Source organism: Crassostrea angulata, chromosome 1, assembly GCF_025612915.1.
Source record: "Crassostrea angulata isolate pt1a10 chromosome 1, ASM2561291v2, whole genome shotgun sequence".
Lineage (NCBI taxonomy): Eukaryota > Metazoa > Mollusca > Bivalvia > Ostreida > Ostreidae > Magallana > Magallana angulata.
In genome coordinates, this window is record NC_069111.1 from 19,056,836 (window position 1) to 19,084,834 (window position 27,999).

A 27,999-nucleotide genomic window follows, 5' to 3' on the forward strand; every position below is an offset into this window, starting at 1 on the left:
CAAGCCCCTTTTGTTGTTGTACCTATAAGAAGATTTTTCTCTATTCCTATATACCCCCCCCCCCCCATTTCATGGCCCCACTATTCTCTAGGGAATCATGGTTTCATCAAACTTAAATCTAACTTTAATCTCATAACCTGTGCTTTCACACTAAGTACTGAGTTTTGGACCGAAAACTTTCCCAGAATATTTTTAAAGATATTTTCTCCATATATTCCTATGTAAAAATTTGAACAAACTTGAATCTACACTACATGAGGATGCTCCCATTTTAATTTGAGCTTTTCTGGCCTGATAGTTTTTGAGAAGAAGATTTTTAAAGATTTTCTCTATATATTCCTATGTAAAATTTGATCCCCCAATTGTGGCCCCACCCTACCCCCAGGGACCATGATTTGAACAAACTTGAATCTACACCACCTGATGATGCCTCCACACAAGTTTAAGCTCTACTGGCCTAAAAGTTTTTGAGAAGAAGATTTTTGAAAAATACCAACAAATTTTCAATAATTCTCAATTATCTCCCTTTAAAAAGGGCGTGGCCCTTCATTTGAACAAACCTGAATCCCCTTCACCTAGTGGTGCTTTGTGCCAAATTTGGTTGAACTCTGCCCAGTGGTTCTTGAGAAGAAAATGAAAATGTGAAAAGTTTACAACAACGACAACAACGACAACGATGACAGACAACGGACAAATTGTGATCAGAAAAGCTCACTTGAGCCTTTGGCTCAGGTGAGCTAAAAAGGGGAAATATAAACTCAAATGGAAATCAAAATATGAATGGAAATTAACTTCAAATGGGGATTAACTTTAAATGGGGAAATTTACTCAAATGATAAAGTTCACTTTGCATTGTAAAAGGACTTGACTTTAATAAAGAATAGACCAAAACATTAGCACATGGTTTTGTTTACATTATTACAAAGACTTCCGGTGACAGCTTCCGGTATCAAAATTGAGCTGGGGGGGTGTAATTACTAAAAAACACCCAAACAAAGAGTAAGGCAGCTACGAGAAATTAAGTATACTACACATACAAAACACATACAGTAACAACTATGCAAAGGAACGCTAGAGGCAAGATGCTACATTGCTACTTGTTTACAAAAAGACCTCTTGAAAAGTGCACATGTACTGACCATAAAAAGGACTTGTAAATAAGCATATCAAATAAACATGACAAATTCTAACTAAATGTATATGTAAAAACAATGAACAAAGTTACTTACACAGGTAAAACTTGCATATTGGACACTGATCAAAGTTAAGACAAAAGAGTCGCAGGCGTCTATTTTCATTTTTGCACCAAGGGCAATTATAGCCGGTAAAGTCGAAAGAGACGGATAATAACTTTCCGGTTAACAAATTTGCACAGTTTATAAATTTGGAAATTAAGATAAGACAAGAAAATAAATTTCAAAGGTATTAGTCTTATAAATTAAGATTTGAAAACCGCAAATAATGAAATGAAAAGACTACGCAACAAATTCCAAAATAAACATTTCCGTAATAAAGTGTCAATATGAAGTCACGAACAACGCTTTTATCTGTTCAACGAGTTACTCTAAATAAATCGGCTTCATTTGATTAGTGTACGTGACACTAATTGATTTCACAAGTGTTCAAAGAAAAAGCTATCTATAGTAAAAGAATGTATACTCTTCAGAGTAAGTAAGCAAATATTGCTGACAATAGGTAGAAAAAATTACATGTAATGGAATGCACAACAAAGCTTGGATTGTGTCAGCAATCATGAATGAGCCAGATGGGTTTATCCCTTCATCTATTTTTAGAATCGGTAGGACAACAAAGAAGTGCCATTAAAATTAAAAGTTCCTTTATTAGCAGACTACATAAAAAAATAATGAAGCTACATGTATGTATTATTATGAACATCATACTTGTAAGTGAGGATCATTTTTCCTGTAAGTATATTAAGCAAAATGTGATTTAACCTGAAAGTGTATGGAACTATTTTGTGTTATTTGATGCTTCACTGACAGGCAGGAGTTTACTACTTTCACTTTCTTTTTCAGGGGTTGACGTAAACAGACGGATTTTGCGGGAAAACGAATCTGACATCAAACCACGAAACTCGGACCGAAGATGGACAACTTGTGTAGCTTCAGTTTGAGGGATCACTCGTTGCTGAACGAAAATTAGGGAGAATTCTGTGTGACATTATGTTAACATTACCGGCTATGGAAAATGTATTAATGGACTATACCCATATTAAGTAAGTAGCAAAAATATCTGATTTTTTTATTTTTTATTTTTTTATCTGAAATATAAAATTCAACGGTGTGTGTTTTTTATTTGATCCACTTCCTGTTCATCTTCTTCATCAACATGGATGCTTTTGTGGCTAAATACTCTGAGAAATTACGTGAAAAAAGCTATGTATCGGCCAATCTCCAGTGTAGACTGTGGCATAATGGTCAGAGGTCAAAGTCATATGGTCAGATAAAAGTTAAACTTCCGAACCTGGAATGGCATAGTTATTCCCCCGCTAAATTATCTTTAATGATTAAACTCAGATTTATTCCCCCTCCATCTCTTGATTGTTCACATTTATGCCACAACCGCTTATGTATAAACCCAGATCATCTCTCACTTGAACCACATGGGGTTAATATGCAGCGGGTCAACTCTATGTCTGAAGGTGTGTGCAGACAGCATGTGAATTATCCCCCATGTCTTGTAAATCTCCATTTAAATGAGTAATGGTATGTATTTTATAGATTTAATTCACTTTAAATTTATGTATTCTCTAATTTTATAAAGATATAAAAAAAAATATGCAGAGCACTGGAGGCCCATCTCCAACCCCTCCCCCCAGTGGTCTACAATTTTTTTTCTTCTTTACAAATTTTATGTTTAAAAGTAATTGCACATAATTTTTATTGCATACTCATTGCAAATCAGTTTGTATTTTTTAAACACACATTTGAAGAACACAAGAGTTTAAAAGTTGATATCAGTTCATTTTTCACCAATGACTGCAACCAGGTTGATCGGGATCGGGATTCTCTAAATTCTCACACCTTTGTTTTGCCAGACCGGAGAGTGACGGTTCTAGCTGATTCTTTCGGTAGTCAGTCTTTACAGGCTGATTTAGTTTTTGTTTGACATACTGTATTGCATTTCTACATCGAGCCCATGCTCGCTTCTTTTTCTGATTCAGCGATTTTGCATGCTTTATGCTATACTCTGATATTTGTTTTATTCTTTGCAGAGCTTTCAGTGACTGAGACTGGGCACCGAGGGGAGCACCTAGGGAAGCAAGGGTTTTAGATTGGCTGTTCGTTCGCCCTAAAACGCGCTCGCCCTTGACACCGTTCGCTCTAGTTTCCGTTCGCCCTAGGTCCGTTCGCTCTTGACGCCGTTCGCACTGGGTCCGTTCGCCTTATTTTTATATAGGATTAATTTATATATTTGTTGTGTATTCTGATCAATTTAAACATTATGAAGATATATATCAATTAATGAAAATAATACCACTTCTATAAATAATGACCATTTGACTTACGGTGGCATTATTATATCGTTACGAAAACTTGTGAATTGATTTATTTTATTTTTTTAATGTTACTAAATCTAATTTTCTTATGTATTTATTTTGTAATTATAATAAATTTTACCTCATCATATAACCGTATCATAATTATGAAATTTGTGGTTTTCGACGAGGGACCCATATATCAGAGAGCAGTCTTTGCAAAGTTACAATTAAAAAAAAACCAACATGTACAGTTGCTGTTTATAACTTTAAAAAGGATATACCGCTACATGCTTGTCTCCCCACACACACAGTTATAAATAAGTATGCAGACTAATTGTGCACCCGCCCGTTATGATTGCTCTGGAAAAATAATGGAGCTTTGAATGAAATTTAATTAACGAATTCAAATAGAACCAGGTGTAGTTTTCCTATGCTATGACAATGTATGTAATGTATACGCCAATAAACTACTACTACATATAAAATTATACACAAATTTATGATTGTTCAAGCTACATAATTCACATTATGTCTTATGTTATTTATCAATATATATAGCTATTAAACTAATACATTGTAGAATAGGTAATAATCATCTGCTAAGCTTCTCAATGTGCCAATTAAGGTCTCAATTTCTATAATTGTTTAAAAAAAACCACCAACCGGATCATTATAAAAACAAGAAGACGGTTATCGACAATTTACGGCAATAAAATCTTACAATTATACCAGGTACGTCTTTTTTGATGAAGGAAAAACATAGAACATACGAATAAATAAAAATTAATAAGTTTTTAGTTATTAAGGTAAATGAAATAACTTATAATGTGGTTTATTAATAAACAAGGGGCGAACGAGGTTTAGGGCACCGCCATGTCTACCCCATTGTTAGCTCGTAACAGACCCGAGAGAGCACGGGATTTTGCATTTCTACTGTAAGTTCTGTTTTTGGGAAGACTGACAGATATGGTTCGATTGACTGACTCGCACTTGTTTGTAGTTGTGTTCAGTTTCATTTCATTCAAGGCAGAGATCGAGAGAACCATTCCGAGTAATGATTTAAGAATAACCTTGTCTTAGGTCACCTGGTTCTAGATTATGTGCCCGTAGACCAACAGATTTGTGCCACCAGCTAGTTTTCTTGCCACCCTTACAGAGAGTTACACTCCATCTGCAACCTTCACCGCAACCCCCACTGTAGCACTTGATGACCCTGTCTACGACTCTAGGTAGGCATTTTGAAATTTTGTTCAAGTCACCGTTATGTTTTTTTAACAATGCCTGAAAAATGCCGTGGCATCGTTCTTTGATGTCATTGGCAAACATTTTCTGCAAATCGGACTTTTGAGTTTTAGTGTGTGCAGGAAACATTTTGGGACTGAATTCGGCTTTAACACCTTGACGAAACAGACTTTGCCCCCTATGAATCCTATCGGCTAGTCGGCTAGTTTTCCACAGGGGGGACAGAGTGTTTTGAAGGGCGGTTTCTAACCCCGCACAACTGGTGGCATCACCATCAGTGGTCACATATTTAACCAGTAGATCATGTTTAGCCAGTTTTTCCCCAATTTTGTATCCCGTCTCCCTCTCAGACAATGGTTCGGCAGGATTTTTATTTGCTGTACAACCGACATGCCCATTTGGGCAGCTAACATCATATCCCTCTCCTCGGAGCCATGCTCCAACCCAGCAAAGCTTATTTACCATATGATAGCTTGTCACATTATGCTGGTCTGTCTCATCCTCACAGGCTACACCAATTACTTGTGAGGCTCCCTGGCCCATTTTATGCCTGCTGGTGATACCCCTTGATTGATAAGAGGCATCCATTTGAATATTGATTGGATGCGAGGATGGAAGACCTAATATTTCATTCTTTTTCTTAAGTTGTTTCAATTTTTCATTCATATCGTGTTCCGCAATTTCAACAATTTTCTCACCCACTTTATTACCTGAATTATACATTGCAGACCTTGCTGGGGGTGGAATGCCGGTACATGCCAGAATAAGTCTGGCCTGGTCATTACCTAATGGGGTCTGGTAGAGACCTGTTTGTATACCTAGATTCATTTCTGCAGCTTTCCTGCCACAGTGCTCAGATGGAACCTCATGATACAATTTATATGGTTTCGAAATAAAATTGCACCTCTTGCACCCGAATGTCCATGACCAGCCTAGCCCCCACTTAGTTTCGGATTTTATCTCAAAATCAGCAAGTTGGCATTTACACCTAGCATGTGATACACACAGGTCATTTATCATGTCAAGGGTCAGACCCTTGTCTACAACCCTCATTTCCCGGCTGTCGAGTCTGGTGACTCTTGAGTAAGGGTTGGGATCACTTGGGCGAGGGCGCAAAACCTTAACATTACTTAGACTTTTTTCAGCTCCGGACAAAGTGTACGACTTACCGTCAGGTGATACTTTGGTAATTAAGTTAAACTGATTAGCTGTTAACCGTGGTAACCAAACAGATTTAAATACCTCATGTTTAGAGTGGCCGTGACCAACTCTCCCCTTTCTAATACTGTTTCCACAGGCAAACTTGTGCTTTTTTCTCTCACCTCTCATTTTCAATGCATACACAAGTTCAAATTACCTTGTTATGATGACATCACATTTCAATATGGCTGCCTCGGCTGTCTATGACATCATGACGTTGGGTTTTGGCGTAAAAATGTAGTTAGGTTAGACTGATAGGTTTACACATTGAAAGTTTATTAACTCCATTTCTAACATACCAAATTTCACATGTAGCACCTTTTTAGAAACGACATATCCTCTTCTTTCTTGCAATTCCTTATTCGTGGTGTTTGTGATGCAATTTTTCTTGATTTGAGTAAAAATGTATCCAGTAATGAGAAAAATTGTGTACTTTTTTAACTTAATATACTGATTTTTTATGTTAGTTAACAGTTTACTCTCAATATTTTGATTGATATTCTTAAATCTAGTTCTAAGAAGCAATTTAAACTAAAAAATCATGGTATAACTTAATATTTTTGTGCGTATAAGTCAATCAAAAGACAAGTGTAAAAACAGCTATATTTACATGTAATGACGGAGGGGTACATGTAATTTTTATTAGTCTGTAAAATTTTTACTATTTATCGGAATTTCACGAAACTTGGTAGTATGGATGTGCGTGATGTATAATAGATAATGATATGTTAAAAAATAATTAAATTGATAAATGGGTTTACATATTGGGTTTATCCCTTCAACTATTTTTAGAATCGGTAGGACAACAAAGAAGTGCCATTAAAATTAAAAGTTCCTTTATTAGCAGACTACATAAAAAAATAATGAAGCTACATGTATGTATTATTATGAACATCATACTTGTAAGTGAGGATCATTTTTCCTGTAAGTATATTAAGCAAAATGTGATTTAACCTGAAAGTGTATGGAACTATTTTGTGTTATTTGATGCTTCACTGACAGGCAGGAGTTTACTACTTTCACTTTCTTTTTCAGGGGTTGACGTAAACAGACGGATTTTGCGGGAAAACGAATCTGACATCAAACCACGAAACTCGGACCGAAGATGGACAACTTGTGTAGCTTCAGTTTGAGGGATCACTCGTTGCTGAACGAAAATTAGGGAGAATTCTGTGTGACATTATGTTAACATTACCGGCTATGGAAAATGTATTAATGGACTATACCCAGATATTATAAAATATGAAATAAATGTCTAAAAATAGAAATTGTTTAGAAGGGTGAAAATGCCCATATGATATAACCTCCAAAACTATCATGGGCTATGCATTTTTTCTGCAGTGCTAGCAACCTTTTTATACCCACAAGAAGCACAAAAGAAAGCATTTCATTGTTTTAATAATGCCATCTTGACTTATTAAAGATATTACAGTGACACATACATCATAAATATATAAATACAAATATTGCTGCAAAAATACTTTTATTAACAAAAGAAAATTATTCAAAGCAACTAAAAAATCCAACTACAGTGCAACGTCTGTTACAATTATTTAATATTATATGTACATCTGATCAGTCGAGCAAGATCGACACCGACTCGGATGAAATCAAATCACTGCATGCTTTTTCATATAAATTCAGATCAGATTTTTCGGGGAAAAGAATTTCTGTTGCTTCCTTCATCTGGTCTGCAACTGACTCTTTAATCCACAAAAAAAAAATACATTTATTGTAAAATAGAATAAAATATATAACAAATCGTATATGTAATGAAACAGATCAGCTAATAAAAATTATATTAATGAGAATTCAATAACCAACCTCTTTCAGTCATTTCTTTCACTATCTGTCTCAATGCAGCAGTGTTTCCTGCTTGTGGAAATATAGAGAATATGTCTGTTCGTTTATCGCTGTCTATATCTTGTTCTATCATCTAAAAATAAAAATACTTTTTTAATCACTACATCTCAGAGGATTATAAATTTTAGTTTCTTTAAGTTTAAATAAAATTCCCATCAGGTAACAAAATCAGTAGTTACATTGTTGGTTTTTATTTTTGAAGGACTAAAAATACGACTGACAAATAGACAGACAAATGACAAGTAAAATAGGATTAAAAAACAGCTTAATATGAGCTTTCAGCTCAGAAGAGCTTAGAATTTAACTATCTTCAGTCTGTACAGAAGTGTTTCATTAACAGGCAAGGAATGTTAATCTACATGCATTATCAAAGTTCATATAATTTATAATTACTTTGGAACTTAGTTTCTTACAGTAGGTTAATAGGGAATTAGAAATAATTCATGATAATTAGTATGTTGATCACATGTAAAGAACCGACCAGACAAATTAACTACACAACATTGAGATGGTGACCATCTCAAAGGGCCCCGCTTAAATAATGGACAATAGGATGCAAAGCATTTCAGGGAATTTTTCTTTTGACCTATAACATAGCAATATTTACGTATGCTTTTTAGATATCTCAAAAGCTTTCGATACGGTTTGGAGGCATGGCCTCCTTATCAAATTACGCGAAATGGGTATATCTGGAAAACTTTGGTCAATCATTAATGATTGTCATACAAACACAACCAGTGCAATTGTTGTCAATCAAACCCAATCAGACTGGTTTCCCGTGTCACAAGGTGTACTACAAGGTGGAGTTCTGTCAACCTATTTATATCTTGTGTATATTAACGAACTTGTTGTTAACCTGGAAAAGTCCTGTACAAATACTGGTATTTTTAGTATAACCAGCAACTGTCCATCGCTTGCTGATGATATCGCGTGTATTGCAATAACACATACGACGTTACAGCGCATGCTTGATGTCTCTTCCGAATATTCCAGGAAGTGGCGTTTTTCCTTCAATGCTCAAAAATCGTGTATTTTACAAGTCCGCTCCAAAGGCTCCAAACTACATTTTGATTATATATGGACACTTGGTGATACAATAATTCCATGTGCTGACAACTATAATCACCTAGGCATTATTATCAACAACAAACTTACACTCTCAGATAGGATTATAACAGCTTGTAGAAAAGGACAAAAATCATATTTTGCTCTCAACGATATAGGCTCCAACTATCTGAGCCCGCTTACTTTGTCACACCTCTATAAGACGATCGTTCTTCCCACAGTCCTCTACGGTTGTGAATTATGGAGCAATCTATCTACCAACGATCTTCAACGCCTAAATGTTTTTCAACATTTTTTTTGCAAAAATGCACAAAATCTTCCAACCAAAACAAGATCCGATATCTGTGAAAGTGTTTTCAACGTTCTACCTATCAAATCGGAAATAGATATCCGCAAACTCTTATTTCTAGGCCGACTCTGTCTCATGGATCACCAGTCTCTTTTAAAGAAGGTATTTTCAACACGCCTATTTTCATTCCTGGAGAACATTTCCAATAAACAGCGAGGGTTTATTCCGGATGTCATCAATATTTTGTCCACTTACAGCCTTACTGAATACCTACAAACATGGCTCCTTGATTGCTCATTTCCACCGAAACAGACTTGGAAAAAGATAGTGAGATCTGCTGTATCTAAGCTACACCAAACAAACCGTAACATTAGAATGACAAATGACAATGATTTTTACCGTTTCAAATCCATTATCCAAAACCAAAACCCAAGTTTCATCTGGTCTATTCCGTCCAACTCATACGAAATCTCTCTTTGTAAATTTATCTGCAAGCTTATAGCTTGCCCTCCGGAACAGACTCCCTTTATCTGCCTACTATGCAACACCATGTTTGTAGACGTTTTTCAACATATCGCTTGTTCCTGCCCCTCTACTAATGACTTACGTACATACTGGTGGGATCAGATCACCAACTCCTTTGATATTCACCTCTCCGCGGACCTGTGTGCCATGACTGAGGATGATATATTCTTCTTTCTTCTAGGTGGGAAATACTTTACATGGTTGTCAGAAAAAGATCTACGTGCAGTTCGTATACTTAACTTTCGTTACATCCGAGACACTGCTGCACGCTATAATCAGACCCTCAAATCTCAACCTAACCGAATGTTAGCAGCATAACCTGTGTACATGTGTGCCCCGTCCCCCGTGTAGGACCTCCCCCCCCCCTTTTTTTTTTTTTTTTTTTTTTTTTTTTTTTTAAATTATTATTTGTATATATGTAAATACTTATGCTTCGTCTTATAATGATTTTTGTTGCATGTATGTATAATTGTATGTTCTGAAATAATCCTCATGAGGGAAAAAAAGTATGAATGAATGAATACAGTAGGTTAATAGGGAATTAGAAATAATTCATGATAATTAGTATGTTGATCACATGTAAAGAACCGACCAGACAAATTAACTACACAACATTGAGATGGTGACCATCTCAAAGGGCCCCGCTTAAATAATGGACAATAGGATGCAAAGCATTTCAGGGAATTTTTCTTTTGACCTATAACATAGAAATTTTCCAGCTGGCAAAAAACTTTTTATTCAATCTCATTACCCCTTTCATACAGGCATTTTTATTCAACATGAGCAACATTAAGCAAATGGGAAATAGTCTACAGTCTAAAACTGATTATAAAGAGATCCGCTATGACCTTCACATTGACTTGGTTCAAATTATAAAGTCACTGCTCACCATTAACCCAAAAGCTCTGTTAATGTGAAGTACCCGGTAAGAGCCAAATAGGGCCAAGTGGAAAGTATATATATGCTCTAAAAGGAATTTTGCCTGATTCAATACAACCTTGACACTTTATCTACAAACTTCATTCAAGGTCACTGCACATCCTTTGATTGTAGGCACTCTGAATGCAAAGTATGAGCCAGATTAGACCAAAGGGAAAAAAGATATGCTCCTGACAAGAATTTTTCATTTAAATCTGCTATGACATTTGACCTTGAAACTCAAAAGCTCTGTTTATGTGAAGCATGAGCCAAATAGGATAAAGTGGAGAGTATATAATGCTCTAAAAAAAGAATTTTTGTGTGATCTAATATGACCTTGACCCTTGACCAACAAACTTCATTCAATGTCACTGAACATCTTTTGACCATAGGCACTCGATCTGTGAGTGAAGTTTGAGCCAGATTGGACCAAGGGGAGAGAAGATATGCTCTGTACAAGGATTTTTCATATAATTCTGCTATGACCTTCAGCTTTGACATAGAAACAAGGTTCAAGGTCATTGCTCACCCTTTACCCAAAGGCACTCTGTGGGTGAAGTATGAGCCAGATTGGGTCAAGGATGGATAGATGGATGGAAGGACAGACAGACTGATCACTATAGGGTGCCCGCAGAGTGGGGCCCTAATAAAAGAAAGTGGATGTTTAAATTGTGTCCAGCTGATACTGTACATACCCTTTGAAACAATTTTGTCCTCCAGTTATCTTCTAAATCCTTCTGTGAATGAAACTCTTCTCCAAGAAATAGGGCACTAAAAATTCTCAAAGCATTGAGAACATCTGATCTGATTCCCTTCTGACCATCCTCACTGTTTGTCTTACAAGCAGATCCAAGGTCAACAACTCTTATAACCAAAGTTTCAGCCTTTTTTTGGATTAAGACATTTTTTGCTAAAAATTAAAAATCCCAAATTTATTGCACATGCATATAACAAAGAATATATGTACAAATACTGGTATTTAATATGCAAAAAATACAAGTTTCTTAAGCTGATAATAGTTTGAATTATACACTGTCAGTAATTTTAAACAGTCAAATTTTGGCCTATTCCCTCAAAAACAAATAGATTTTTTTCCAATAATGTTTTGTCACCCTCCCCCCCCAACAAAAAAACCATGCACACACACAGAATTGTTCATGATTTAAAAAGTAAAAGGGGAGAACGCTAAAAAAAAAATTTATATAGGTGAAATCACATCCTTTTTGAGTTATCCACGATTTTACAATTTTCAAGGAGTATTTTGCTGGCAGTTCTCCTCTTGAATTATTGTGCATAGATGTAAAGCTTAAATTTTAAAGAATGGTAGAGGAAAGACTGAAATTGTGTACAATAATCTTCAATTATTTCTGTTGCCAAAAACATCGATCGAAGCTTGGTAGGACTTGAAAATCGAGATCAAGATTCATCGAGATTAATAGTTATACTAGTATAATTCACGAGTTTCTTAATAAATGACATCTTTTTTCTTGATATTTTGACAAAAAATATAGAACATAACATAAATTAAAGGTTTTTTCATTGCAAATTTTTTCATTTAATTGATAAAAGGAAAGAGGGCTTAGCCCTTTGAATAAGGTGCTCATAGGGGTCTTTACTATTTTAATTAGCTCCCATTCTTAAAGTCGTCAATTTGGGGGGGGGGGGGGGGGGAACTTATATTAAAATGATATAGCAATACATGAGAAAAATTGCCCATTTTATACAGGTCAGATGACAAAATTGTTTATCATCAATATTCCTCAAAAACAACAATATTTTGATAAGTAATACTTGTATTGAACAAAAGATGCTCAAAATATTGTTTTAATTAACAATATGCTACCTTTGGATTTAAGCAAAATGTCCCCTATAAGGTGACTTAGTGTTGACATATAAAACTTTATTTACCAGATATGCTAAAAACAGATACGAATTTCTTAAAACTGTAGTTGTTTACCATATTTTACAAATGTTTTAAAACTTGTACGTTACATAATTAGATGTTTAAGGGGCCATATGGCCTAACACTCAAATGATTCTTTAAAAATTTGCTAAAAGTAATTCTCTGAATCATACGCAACCACTTAATTTTAGTTGAATGGCTCCTAGAGGAAATTGAAGGGCTGTAATCCCTAAAATGATATTTTCTTAGAAACATTAAAAATTGTTCAAAAGTTTAATTCATTGAGTATTTTTTTCAAAATTGATCTCCGAAAGCTTTTACCTACATAAAGAGACTCAACGGTGGGACTCTCACCTTCTTTTTTGAGATATCATGTTTTGTTATCAAATATCCTACTTAAGATCTTATGTCTAACCTGATAACAATTGTAGGGAAGACATCGATGATATCATGTCTAGTTTATCAATTTACACAATATACTAGTTAACCAATTGACCAAAACTATGGTTATATATTTTTCCCGAAAGCCACACACCCTCTATTAAAAGCAGAGAAAAACTACTGACTTTACAAAAAAATCTGGTGATAAAGATTACATAATTTATACATAATGTAAAAATTATGTAATCTTTATTGTATTTTTATCAAATACTACTTAATTACAGTGAAGATCTCTATGTGTCCATCCTATTTCATGCATGGTATGTACCACTTCCAGCAGGATATGGAATACATATATTGAGAATGGCAGCAGGAGAGCAGCATTGGTCTGTATAAGATCGCCTACACGATTCTCAAATATATCACGGACAGTGATGGCTACGTGAACAAAAAGATTAATTATTTTACATCAGGCAAGAAACATTAATCTTATTATTAGCTATTGCAATACAAAATTGCTGAAATGTCTCTGGAAAAAAACAAAATTGCATACTAATTGGTACATTTAATGGAACATTGAAACTATTTTTCTAGCTAATGCATGTACACGTACAATTTACAGAATTGTAATATGAGCTAATATAATACCATTTTCTAAGACTTCCATGTGTATCACCACTTTGTTCCCCTCCAACTGAAAGTGGCGCAGCTCTGGAATTGCTTGCAGTTTGTTCAAATTCAGATCCACCCATGCCTCTATTTCTTCTGGACGGAAATGCGAAATCAATACCTGGAATAGTAACTAAGAAATGATATACAAGGCCACATAAAATTAATTTTTAGATTCTCATCCACGCCCGCCCCTCTGAAAATCATCCCAGGCCTGCCCCGATTCATTTCATTTCATTCTGTAAAAAAACTGTGTGGAAAAATTTTTTGGAAAATAAAATCGGGCTTGGTACACAATATAGAATTCCAAAATATTTTAATGGCTGCCTAAACACGTTGATTACTGTTTGAAGCAAGTCATGTTTGTTATCATAAGGATACAAAGATCTTCATGCATGCAGTTAACTACGTTTTGAGAGTCCCGTCTAGACTGTTAACAGTTAATCAAAATAAAATGGAACTAAAAGATTACAAGCAGTTGTTATTTCTAGAACATGAACGGTGAAAAATGTGTTTTCAAAAAATTAAAAATTAATAAATAAAATCCGCCAACCCGCCCGTATTTTTTGCAAAAATTAATCAGAATGAGAATTAATCTATCGGTAAATATTAATTTTATACTTTGGCCGAAGCAGAAACTAATGCTTATAGTTTACTAATGCGTAAGAGATATTTTACAGCTAGAGAAACACCAGGATATAGTTTAATCTATACTTCCTTACTGTTTTCTGAGCATGTTTGGCTCCAGTGAAATTGTCTTCAATGACATATATCTCTCCTGCAGAATTGCCTCTGCCAAGAACTTCCTTTGTCCTCTCATATTCTATATTTTCTCTGTACTGTCCACTTTTTGCATGGATCTAATATTTCATGTAAAGAGAAAAAACATTAAATATATAAAAGATATATCAGACCTCACCTTTATGAGATTACATCAATCTATCATATTATTAAAAAGCATATCTTATATATGTGGAACACTTATATACTTCAAAGTCATTTCGTTAGCTATTGCGATCCGCTAGAAAAAAAGAATAAACTTAAATCTACAAAAACTTATCTGATTTAAAAACATAAACAATATAAGTGTATCTAACTTGAAGCATATATTAAGTTAAAGATCAATATTAAACAAGGGAGGGCACCGCAAGGCAGAGCATCCCCTCACGACATGACTTGTTGTAGGGGGGAATGCATTATTTAGGAATTAATTAATACATGTAAATTTTTCAGATCAAAATTTATCAGATCAATTAAATAAATATATATGACACAAGTACGTATTTCTAAAATCCACTTTGAACTCATAATATCTATTTTATTCTAATCCCCAATCTTTAATTGTGGTGTATAAATTGGGGAAGGGGTTATACATGTACGTACATGGTTGCACAGCTAGTTTTCCTATTCCTAGCAGAAACTCAACACATGTACACATATATTGGTTTAAAGTTATAAATAAGTCAGATTCATTAAGTGACATTCATTTTTATATAAGCATACATAAACTATCTGTATATATATATTATGAAACATAGCTAAAGTTTTAGCGATTTGTAGCTTGCTCTGATGGACAGTTTAATTCTTGTGGTATGTCAACCCATAGTACTAGTAGCTGATCATAATACAGCTATTATTAGTCCCCTACCGGTCCGTCCGTCCGTCAGTCCGTCTGTCTGTCCCACTTCAGTTTTCCACACTTTTTTTCTTTATGCATTTGAGGAATAATATGAAACTTGCTGAACAGCTTCAAAATGTCAAACTACAGATCAAGTTTACACTTTTGTAGCGTCTGATTGACATATTTTCGAGAAAATTAATTTTTTATATTCCAATTTTTTAATGTTCGGGTTCGTTATCGGGTTCGGTGTGTAACTGAATAAACGAGGTCAGTAATAATATCGTGCGTTACTTGTACCATTCCTTTTCCTGTACCATTCCTTTTATCATTTCTAACAAACAAATAAATTCTATAAAATAGTGTCAAGCATTGTGTTGTAAATTTAATCGGCAGGGTTTTTTTGTATTATTATTACAATCGGGTTCGTTGTAGGGTTGGGCTGTTTAACTGTTTGGTTTGATTCGGGGTACAGAAGACGGTAAGAAATGATATTGTGCATTACAGTGCATTGTTTTCACAAATCTTTACCAGCGAATACAGAATAGACTTGGCGAAATTACAGCAGATGAAATAAAGAGTATTATTTTACCTATTTCCTATTTAATTTCTATATCAACTATATAGTTTTAATTTCCTCTGTTCTTTTATCTCTGATTAAAGCATGACATCTCGTTTACAATAGCTCTGAAATAGTTGTGTGCTAAATTGGAAGCTTTCATAGAATAATACAAACCGGTAGGGGACGTGTATTGCTTATGCAATACTCTCAGAATGCTTGTTAATATGAAACAATCTTCTTGTGATAAATGGGCGATATCTGTCAAACCGAAAGTTGTTTCGATGTCAATCGGATGACTTTAATTTCTTGCCTGCTTTAAATTTTACCTATGGGCAATCTTCTAACCCTCCAATACAACAAAACATTTGATTTTTTTAACATACCTCTACTAGATTAAAATCCCAAAATTATCAAGATGTTGATAATTTGAACTGCACATGGTACAGTACCGATCAGACCCAACCTAACAGAAAGTAAACCCCAACTAAACCCTGGGTGTACTTTCTGGGTTTACTCTGGGTTTACTAGAGTGGACCCAGAGTAATTAAACCCCAAGTAAACACAGAGTGGACACAGAGAGGAAACCTCGATCAGAAGTATACCCTTAAAGCAGACGCTACATGTGTATTAAAATTTGGAATATACAAGGGACAGGAATCACAGGCATAAGGATGATAAGACAAAATACAGGTCTGCTTCACACTTCAGTGGGTATAGTTGACTCCAAAAGCAATACGTCATACCTGCTATGATGTATTCTATAGCATGTATACTGCCGTCGTTGAATGTCTCCAGTCCATTGTAAACCCTGGGATTGACGAAAATACCCAAGATGAGTGGTCGTGGGACACCCAAACTAAAATCACAGCACAGGGATTGTTGGCCACTATGATGTAGTACCACTATTTGGTGACGTTCATCTGTGTCAGGGCTGTTCTGCAGACAGTGAAGCCCCTTGCATCAAAACTGCAGAAACATGATCTGGACGTGTATGAATTAAGCCCGTACATTGATAACCGATCGTGTTGAGAGGGGGAAAGAGATGAGAGAAGGAGTAGATGCTGAGTTTGAAACGTGGTATGAAGATTGCAAACGAATCGCTAATGAGCTTCAAATAGAAGAGAAGGTCCCGAGAACATGTGGTAGGCAAACACAGAGAACAAATATTGGTAGCTCCACTCCGCAACAATATATTACAAAGGCACGGTAGCTGTTCCATTTCTGGATCATTTATCAACTGAGCTCAATGACAGCTGGTTTAACAAAGATGACAGTGTTGCATATGCTTTTGGCTGTCTTGTTCCAAAGCAAATGGTGATCGACCCTTTCGATTCTGAAATACAAAAGTTTTCTTCTGAATTTTTCATCTGGGAATCGGACTTACAATCTTCATCTTCACAAGATCTACTAGGGCATTTGTTGGAATGGAAAAGGGCTTGTGGGAAACTCGGTGAAAAGGGCATCACAGCAGACAATCTCCTAGATACATACAGAATTGCATATGGAGACATTTTTCCAGATATCAAAACACTTCTTCACATTGGTTGCACCTTACCTGTCACCTCTTGTGAGGCCGAGCGCTTATTTTCTGGGCTTCGTCGCATTAAAAGCTATATGCCAAGTACAATGAATGAGGACAGATTGTCGTCACTGGCCCTCATGCACTTACATCCTGCAAGAACTATTACTGCCAGTGAAATCTGCCAAAAATTTCCTTGAAATAAAGTTGTATCTTTTTACAATGCATCAATATGTTGGTAGGCTCTGTCGGACCCCCCCCCCCCCCCCCCCCCCCCCTTTGGGAAAAATGTCTGGATCCGCGCCTGGTCTATACTTAAATAGCTTGATGATGATAGGACAAGTAAGAACATGGAATCGATACGTCAGAACCTGCTTTATTAACTTTAAACAGACTTGGAAAAGTACAATTTAAGGTCCGACTGGACCTTTAATGTTAGATTTTCCATACAAGAGAAGGTCCTACCCGTAGTCACTTATTATAATTTCACTCAGAATTATTATTCTATTTGGTGATGTACATATGTATCGAGAAGATGTTAATTTTAATTGTTTTCATACTTAAACCAGTTGGCCGTTTCGGTATGGTATAATATACATGTATAACTGTATCAGTAAATTACTTTGTGGAATGTTAACGAAGTATTGATAGCAGATTAGATTTTGACAAATTGATTAAGAATCGGAAATTAAAAACAAAATGAAAACCATGAGTATTTGAAAATAATTTGAATATACCATTTATCCCCCTTGTTTGTAAATCTCTTCTGGTGTATGTGGATTATCTGAGGAATTTATGACAGGTAAATACAGGTAAATGAAGCCCTGTAGGCATTCACACCTGTCCTTATCCCTACATCCCCGAACTGAGAAACAGAATATCTCTCTGCTGTAGTGTTCAACACAACTAAGATTGTCTTTTTAACTCGTGATTTGTTTAATTTTTTTAGTTGATCAGGAATGTATCTATTATATATTAAAAATTATACATCTCAATATACAGTAAAACTCGTTTAGTACGAACACGGATATAACGAATTCTCGGATAAAGTGAAGTTTTTTTGAGTCCCCGGTAAATTTTCTTAACAAATCTTTGCAAAATTTTACGGTTATAACGAATTCAGATGTAATGAATTTATGGATATAGCGAACTGATTTTTAGTCCTGTAGAGGTGAATTATAAAGAAATTTAACATCTTTATGACAAATTTCTTTGCAGTTTAAAAAAGTTTAATTGAACTACCAGTTAACAAAATAGTTTGAATGAATTTATTTTTATAATTTTTTTTCAATTCACAATCCTATTATTAAATTATCAAAGTAATGTAGTTTTTTTTTAAGCCTCAATTAGCAAAAATTATAGTCTGGTGAAAGAAAACATGTATATATAGTGAATTTGCTATAGATATTATTACGAATTCGTTATACAGATAAAACGAATTAGGGATATAACAAAGTAATTCCACTGGTCCCTAGGACTTCGCTATAACTGAGTTTTACTCTAGGTAGATTTATCCATGTGCATTATCTGGACAGAGGATATCCATTGATAATTACAGTGTATATAGGTAACTGTAAGGGTGAAACAAATACCATAAATCAATATTCGAATATTCATGACTGCTATTCTATTTGTATTCGAGTATTTTTAGACATCATATCTACAAAGTAGTATTCATGTTTGACAGCTTACATTATACGTTAAATAAGTCTTCTAGTATGTAACAGCATGTGCAGACTGCTTAAACATGTGACTTTGATGATGATACTTTACGTACAAGTATCCATTGAATTAGGTGCGCATTTTATTTAACTGCAAATATTCCAAATAATATTTTAAAACAACATATTAATAAAAACTATCTGGACAATGTAGTACAATACATGTAGATCCTGTATAAATAAAAGTTCATTTTTTTATCCTAGATATATTTTTATGTTTATAATCAAGTCCCTTTTCTAACAGGATGATTTTATAGTCATATCACCTGTTGAGCATTGCAGTTTTCAAAAAGATCTTATTATAAATAATTGTTTATATATGCAGGGATCAAACTCTAAACCCCTTGTGAGGCCCAAAAATCGCCCAGGAGGCAAAGTCTAAACAATTTTAAAGAATCGTCAATATGTCAAAATGCTTGCATAAAAGTAAAACCATTTATCATAACATTTCAGTCTTTGTGAATGATTAAAATATTTTCCTTTGTAAAATAAGATCCCCAATGTGGCCCCACACTACTCCTCAAGATTTTTATTTGAAATAATTTGAATCTACATTACCGGTATCTGAGGTTGCTCACAGTAAAGTTAACATCTTTGCTAGACAAGTGGTTTCTGAGAAAAAGATTTTTAAATTTTTACTCTATATATTCCAATGTAAAACTTTGACCCCCATTGTGGCCCAACCTACCTGGAGACAATGATTTGTACAAATTTGAATCTACACCCTCTGAGGATGCTTCAACACAAGTTTCAGCTTTTCTGGCCAAATGTTTTTTGAGAAGAAAATTTTAAAAGATTTACACGACCCCCCTGTTGTGGCCCAACCCTACCCCTGGGGGTCATGATTTTCACAACTTTAAATTTACACTACATGAGGAAGCTTCCACACAAGTTTCAGCTTTCCTGGCCGATTGGTTTCTGAGAAGATATTTAAAAATTTACTTTATATATATTCTATGTAAAACTTTGACCCCCCATTGTAACCCCACCTTACCCCCGGGGACAATGATTTGAACAAACTTGAATCTACACTATCTGAGGATGCTTCTACACAAGTTTCAGCTTTTCTGGCCAAATGATTTCTGAAAAGAAGATTTTTGAAAAATATCAACAATTTTTCAATAAATCCTTATTATCTTCTCTTGAAAGAGAGCGTGACCCTTCATTTTTTACAAACTTGAATCCCCTTTACCCAATGATGCTTTGTGCCAAGTTTAATTGAAATTGGCCCAGTGGTTCTTGAGAAGAGGTCGAAAATGTAAAAAGTTTACAGACAGACGGACGCTGGACAAAAAAGCAATCAGAAAAGTTACTTGAGCTTTCAGCTCAGGTGAGCTAAAACCATTAAAAACATTACCAAGTTAATTAAGATACCTCGCTTTCGTTGAGGACAACTCCTGATGGGGCTTTTTCTTCCTTCAAATTTTTTATCATTTTTAGCCACACTTCAAAACATTTTCTGATGTCTTGTTCTGACTTGGGATATGCAAGTGTGTTTGTCTTTGAAGGATCCCAAAAAAGTTTTCTACAACAGAAATTTATTACACTCTTCACAAAAAAAAATTCAAAGTTACAGTTACAAAATACATGTTCTGCTTTATCTAAACCTTTAATTAATATTGCTATCAATTTTTACATTTCATAAATTTTAATATGATATGATCTTAGATATGATATTAAACAACAATTTAGCTTACATGATACCATTAAGATGGCAACCATTTTGAAGGGGCAACCTTTTAGTAGAGGACACTAGAAATGGACTTGTGAGGTCAGCTGTGCTTTGATCTTAACATTGACTTAACAAGAGGCCCACAGGCCTTGACGGTCACCCGAGTACCATAGCCTTTAGATCGACATGACAGAGTCTCATCAATGCATTTTAAGCTTTATATTGAAGTTTAAACCCTAATCTGAGACTCCTCTGACTTACCCTGCTTTTATCATTTGATGTTTGAAAAACATTAATTAATGAAATTATGGTGGGTGCATGGTTACAACAAGAGCCAGAGGAATGTCAGATTATCTAAACCTAATCTTCAAGGGCCAAAAATTGTAAACGTTTGGTAATATTATGACACCTGCAGGCCTTTAATGGTCAATCTTTAATACTATTCAGTTTCCTTTACAATGCACACAAAATGCATACAGCTTACCAGTATTACTACTAGTATACAATGCTCACAATATCAAAGTAGATTTCCTAAAAGAGAACACATCACATATTTTATTCAAAATTGCAGAGTGACAATTTACTGTGTAGATTTCAATTGCCTTAAATAAAAGTACATGTTCAATATGTGGTCATATTTATCCCCCCCCCCCCCCCCCCCCAATCCCATAGAGCCTCATAGCCTGGGCAGTGAATTTCACAATTTTACATCAGGACATAATAACAATGAAGGACTTTATCTCCCATGACTGTGAAAGATCTAAATAATGTGTTTTATATATATATATATATATATATATATATATATATATATATATATATATATATATATATATATATATATATATATATATATATATATATATATATATATATATATATATATATTATTACTTATTAGGTTAGTTACTGACTCACTACGGAAATATATTGGGTTGATCAATCTCATAGATGGCGAGGCGAAGCCGAGCCTTCTATGAGATTAATCAACCCAATATATTTCGTAGTGAGTCAGTAACTAACCTAGTAAGTGTTTTGTTTTCTCGAGGACTATCAAGCGACATATTTATTCACAAATAGCGATGATCTACGCAAAGCTATGTACAAGATGCCTTACATCTCGTCCAATTTAACTCATTTAAACTCTTCAAAATTTTCAATTTACCTTTCAAATACTCTTTCAAAATCTTTGCTTTACCCATGTTTACTTACAATGTTTTGTTGCTATTCAATTTCAAATGTTTTCTCCCTTTCCCCTGCAGAGATTTGAGCAAATTTTGACGCTGCCATTTTGTTCTGTTCCAGACAAAACAATGTGACGTCAATATACTAAGGGCAACTACTCTAATTTTAAAGAATTTCAAAGGGCAACAACTCCAAATACTTTAAGAACTTACAGCATGCAGTTAATGTATAAAATACTATGAAATGTCGAAATGAGTAAGCGAAAGGTCGACCAATGACGGCCATATTGCCTAATATTATTTCTCACAACACAAATATAGAGATATATGAGGCAATCATGTGCTATGTTTAAACCAATGAAAATGTGACATTTCAGTCCAAGGGAAAACATATATATATATATATATATATATATATATATATATATATATATATATATATATACACACACATGTGTGTGTGTGTGTGTGTGTGTGTGTGTGTGTGTGTGTGTGTGTGTGTGTGTGTGTGTGTGTATATATATATATATATATATATATATATATATATATATATATATATATATATATATATATAAAAGCACTAAAAATAACCAACGACACGCTGCGTCGGACGACACGAACAATAAAGTTAAATATTGTCAAATTTACGGGACAACCATGCAGTACATTCTTCAGGACAACAAAATAAAAACTACATATGAATTTCAAAGAAGAAAAACATCTACAAAACTAGCACTAAACTAAAAACTAAATAATATATAAAAACTAAATAATGTATAAACACCGGATCGAAACGTGGCAGCTACATCTTTGTATTAAAGATTTCAAGCCCGAGAAAGAAAAATTCCGTCCGACGCAGCGGACGGTCTGTGAAGAAGTGCTGAAAGATAACGCAAACGAATTAATTTGCTAATTGGGGGTTGCTGTTAATTTAGTTGTACTAGTAAGATAATTCGTAATGAAGGTTTGTAGGGAAGATAGGATCTGTAAAAGATCACGTAAAAGACTTTCTAAGATTTAACATTTTTTACTATATGGTCATATTTGCCAATGCACCCTAGGGCCTGCATGAACCCCTGGTTTAGGGGTCAGGAATTTTACAATTTAGGTAGAGGACTTCATGGACATCATAACCATGCAATTAGTTTTTATCAAATATATATGGGAGCTAATAATTAGAGAAAATATTTTAAGATTCAATACATTTTTACAATATGGCCATATTGGCCCCACTTTAGGGCATAAACCACTGACTCAAGAACCATGAATTTCACAATTTTGGTAAAGGGGGATGTTTAAAAAAATGAATGTTTTCCGTTAGTTTCCATTATAAAATGAGCTTTTGTAACCCAAAATACAAAGATATCTTTCTTTCTTTGACCAAATAATTTATATTTAATGAAAATATACAGTTTACATTATTTTAAAAAATAAATTTAATTAGACAATTATCAAAAAATAAATTTTAGTTAGGCGGCTAGACAATGTTATCGTTGGAGATCTTCAATTCACAATCTAGATTTCTCTAACCTTAGAGATGCTTGAACAAATCCAAAAATGGTACGTAACAATTGACCTTGTAGTTTTTTAAGGTCAGTTAAAAAATGTACAATTGTTGAAGGACGACGCACAGAAACATGACGACAGACAAAGACTGATTGCAATAGTGTACCTGAGTGACTAAGCAGTTCTCACCAGGTTATCTATTGAATCATAAGAAAAATCTCGAATTGTACAAAATAATAATGATAATGTCAAACTCAAATTCCCATAAAGGACGATTTGACTGTTTCTTTTATTCTGTGTCCTGATGTATTAATTTATATCAATAAATTAGTTATTTTACTTTCTTTTTACAATCAATTTCTTAATCTGTTAAAAAAGGATATAAATATAGACATATAAAATGTTTTTCTTTGATGATATATATGCGGATTATGAAGGTATCAAACATGATAACAGAAACAAGAGGCCCATGGGCCACATCGCTCACCTGAGGAACAATAGGTATGATAAAGTCAGCTTAATGGAGTCATAATACAAACAATTGGACAATGTACAATAATACATGTAGATCTTGTATAAATAAAATCCATTTTTCCCCCTTGGAACTCGGATAGCCCTGATTGCTGCCAATATTTACAAGAGCAGACTTTAATCACCGCTCCTGCACATATATAGGGACTCAACGTTACGCAGGCATGAAAGACCACACACCTACGCAACTCAACAGGTACCAACGTTAACGCAAGCAGGGATGACCGCACACTTGCACCAACAGCTCAACCTAACGCAAGCAGGGAGTACCACACACGCGCTAGAAAGGCCAGAACACCAGCAGGGACAACCATACACTAATGCTCCGCCGCAACCACCACCAATACAAGCACGTATGACCGCACCATGTTTTGCGATATACCACACCAAGCAAGACTATGTTCTAGCTTATAAGAGGTTATTAGGCCAGCCCACTGAGAGGTGAACTCACTTCACTATATATTTAACTGTCCACATTTTATCGGAATTTATAATTTATTGACATTAATTGACATTTGATATTAATTGATTTAACGCATGCATTTTATTGAATTTTTTGAATTGATTTCTGATAATTTTGCCAGCAATTCTTTTTATTTTCTTGATTTAATTTCACAAAAGTACTTGTATTAATTTTTTTTCATTTTATTATGGGAAGTTTGATGTAATCCCCATATTAAAACATTGAATATCAAAAAATCTTCATTTTACTTAATTTATGTTGCCATGGTTACCGAAAAATGGGCATAAATGTAAAAATCCATCTTCATTAATTTGTGTCAGAGAGAGCTGATATTAAACAATATATGTGACAAATTTCAACAGCGTAAGCTAACAATTACTAAAATTACTTAAAGGGTACCTGCAGTGCCGGTCAATTTTTGATATAATGGAGATCTATGTGTAAAAACATCATCCTGAAAATTTTACATCGATCGCATAAGTAGTTTTCGAGATATTTGGGGAAAACCCGATTTCACACCTGAACGAGTTTTGAATCAAGCCGTTTTGGCGCGAGATGAACTGTGACGTCACGGGGTCAACGCCGCTGTATGAGAAACAGGAATATCGTATGAAAACTGTTCGTTTTCTTGCATTGTTTAATCGATATATGAATATTTTTTTCTGTTATTTTGTTTCCGTATCAACCCTGGATGACTAATTATACTGTCGTTTGAGTTTAACCCGTATTTTATCGAACAAAAATGCCGAATTTGGACAATTGTTTGCTTCATGAATTTCGTCAAATGTGTAACACATTTTACATATAAATGCACACCATATGTAGCAAAATGACAATTAATCAAAGCATTATTGTTATACGAAACATATTTTGTTAATATTGTCATTCTTTCGAATGATTTCTCACTGACATTATTAACTGATTATAATAATAATATTGATGATACATAATGATATTTCGTAAAAGGTAACTCGGGGTCTATTCCTCGTATAAGGCATAACATTACAAATGATGTCGCCCGATTATTCAATAATATTGATATCGGACCAATAACAATCAAAATAGTATGCATTCTTTAACAAACAAACACGGGATTATAAACGGATCAAGGCGAAAGTCCAAGATGGCTGCATGCATGATTATGTCTGTCTCGTATTCTTTTAAAAATACGATAATGGAATTTAATTTTACATTTATTTACATCCTTTGTCAAAATGTTCCAGTTTATTTAGATTTCATAATGATTCGTTGGCAGTATTACAATTTAAGCTATACGGAGTTATAAAGCGTTTAATTGCTGACCATAGCGCTCGAAAAAAAGTTGCACTTTATTAAATAACAAATTATAAATCCGAAATAATTACTTGATCACATAAAAAAGGTTTCAATTGCAGAATTGTAAATTTTTGTCATTATTTAAGTGATAAGATAAGTAACAATAAAGGCATTTACTTTGAACATTAGTTATACTATTCAATAGTATCATGCATGCTTCTTTAATCACTGATTGTCGGACTATACACATGTTTTAGCTGACGAATGCTTGATTTTACACAGTCTAATTTATTTTTCTGTTTTATCTTTTAACAATTGAGTAGCTAATTATACACAAATCAATTTACCAGTCTAGAGGTGTGAAACCCTCTCTTTGTTCACCAGACTCGTGTACCTTGTGTATACATACCCCAGATACACGTGTGTCTGGAGCAGTGGCTTCGTTAGTTTACCTGTTTACCTGTGTCATTATCTCGGATCACTCGTGTGTGAAAGGATATTATGTAATCAATAAAATGAATAATGAACATAAATTTGCCCATGTAAGCGTTTCAAGATATCGTATTCATCGGTAAAAAGGCGACGAGAATAACAAATTTTAAAATCGTTTAAAAAGAAATCAGATTGTAATAAAATAATAACGGATACAAATTTCTAGATCTACAATACTTAAATTAACAAAATACGTCAAAACATCAGACCTATATCAATCATTTTGGCTGAAAAATCGAATTTAATTTGTATAGCTTTGTAAGGAAATTTCTGTCGTGTTGACCTCCTGACGTCACTTCCGTTGATGCCTCGTTATCGCCTAATTCTGTTTTCTCTTGATTAGATTTCCCAAAGCAGGTAAAAATAGCCACTTTGAAGGGGCGTAACTTCATTATTTTTGCACCGATTTCGATGCGGTTTTTTGCATTAAATTTTGGTAAATAAACTCTTTAACATATGTTTCACATCGGCTGGGCTGCAGGTACCCTTTAATGTTAAATACAATATGCTACTAAATTTGCTGATGTTCTTAAACAACTCAGTACTGGGACATACGTTGCCGTAAAACAAGTCAGCACACAAAGGGTTAATGGGATACAGGGCATGAATGACCGCACATTCTGTATCGTAGGTTAGAAAACACGAAGATTAAACAGAGCAGGGATGTCCACACACTCAATCTATCCGTACCAGTTCAAGTTTAACCCCAAACAGTCGCTCATGGTAATGCAATAGACACTGTCCGGCCTATATATGTACTGGCCTAAAATAATTCATAGTATCTAAAAATTGGAAATCAAAAATAAACAAACTAATCCGGCCTAACCCAAAACTACTTATGCAGAACAACTTATATGAATATTTATTATTGTATAAAAATAATCATCACAATAATTGGTTAAAAGTGGATGCATTAATTAAAATAATCAAGAATCAATAAATCAAGGGCAATAACTCAATACAGTAATACAAAAAGATTCTAATGAAAAAATAGCTGCCTGCTTCAATTTTATAGTCATATCACATGTTGAGTATTGCAGTTCTCAAAAAGATCCTTTACAATTGTTTACACATGTATATGGGATATTTAGCTACATCAAATTCTGAACCTTCTCGTGAGGCCAAAGAATTGTCCTGGAGCCAAAGTCTTTAACAATTATAAAGAATCATCTTGCTGATTAGTTTCTGAGAAGAAGATTTTTAAAGATTTACTCTATATATTCCTATGTAAAATTTTAACACCCCCCCCCCCAATGTGGCCTCACCCTACCCCCAGGGATCATGATTTTCACAACTTTGAATCTACACTACCTGAGGATGCTTCTACACAAGTTTCAGCTTTCCTGGCCGATTAGTTTCTGAGAAGAAGATTTTTAAAGATTTACTCTATATTTTCCTACTTTGAATCTACACTACCTGAGGATGCTTCTACACAAGTTTCAGCTTTCCTGGCTGATTAGTTTCTGAGAAGAAGATTTTTAAAGATTTACTCTATATTTTCCTATGTAAAACTTCGACCCCCCCATTGTGGCCCCACCCTACCCCCAGGGGTCATGATTTTCACAACTTTGAATCTACACTACCTGAGGATGCTTCTACACAAGTTTCAGCTTTCCTGGCCGATTAGTTTCTGAGAAGAAGATTTTTAAATATTTACTCTATATATTCCTATGTAAAACTTCGACCCCCCATTGTGGCCCCACCCTACCCCCGGGGGTCATGAATTTCACAACTTTGAATCTACACTGCCTGAGGATGCTTCTACACAAGTTTCAGCTTTCCTGGCTGTTTAGTTTCTGAGAAGAAGATTTTTAAAGATTTACTCTATATATTCCTATGTAAAACTTCGACCCCCCCATTGTGGCCCCACCCTACCCCCGGGGGTCATGAATTTCA

The 27,999-nt window shown here is 34.4% G+C and overlaps 1 protein-coding gene and 1 long non-coding RNA gene across 2 annotated transcripts; one reads left to right on the forward strand and one right to left on the reverse strand.

The window, feature by feature from the left end:
- The first annotated feature begins 1,883 nt into the window (after positions 1 to 1,883).
- LOC128155335 (uncharacterized) lies at positions 1,884 to 3,293 on the forward strand. Its single transcript, XR_008239590.1, has 3 exons — positions 1,884 to 1,925; positions 2,037 to 2,236; positions 3,236 to 3,293. It is a non-coding gene; the product is annotated as an uncharacterized LOC128155335 (long non-coding RNA).
- A 4,226-nt stretch (positions 3,294 to 7,519) lies between these two features.
- Positions 7,520 to 20,924, reverse strand: LOC128178002 (citron rho-interacting kinase-like). Its single transcript, XM_052844964.1, has 8 exons — positions 20,911 to 20,924; positions 20,352 to 20,502; positions 14,280 to 14,417; positions 13,537 to 13,678; positions 13,171 to 13,326; positions 11,300 to 11,514; positions 7,769 to 7,880; positions 7,520 to 7,647 (listed from the first exon to the last, which is right to left on the reverse strand). The coding sequence occupies exons 1-8, from the start codon at positions 20,922 to 20,924 to the stop codon at positions 7,520 to 7,522; spliced, it is 1,056 nt and encodes a 351-aa protein (XP_052700924.1).
- Positions 20,925 to 27,999: the final 7,075 nt, after the last annotated feature.

Bases quoted from the DNA above. Each gene is read 5' to 3' on its own strand.
- LOC128178002 (XM_052844964.1), bottom strand. The intron at 14,418-20,351 runs GTATCTTAATTA...ATGAAATATTAG, and splicing joins TTGTCCTCAACGAAAGCGAG to ATCCATGCAAAAAGTGGACA. The intron at 7,881-11,299 runs GTATGTACAGTA...TTTTATTTTTAG, and splicing joins GGACAAAATTGTTTCAAAGG to ATGATAGAACAAGATATAGA.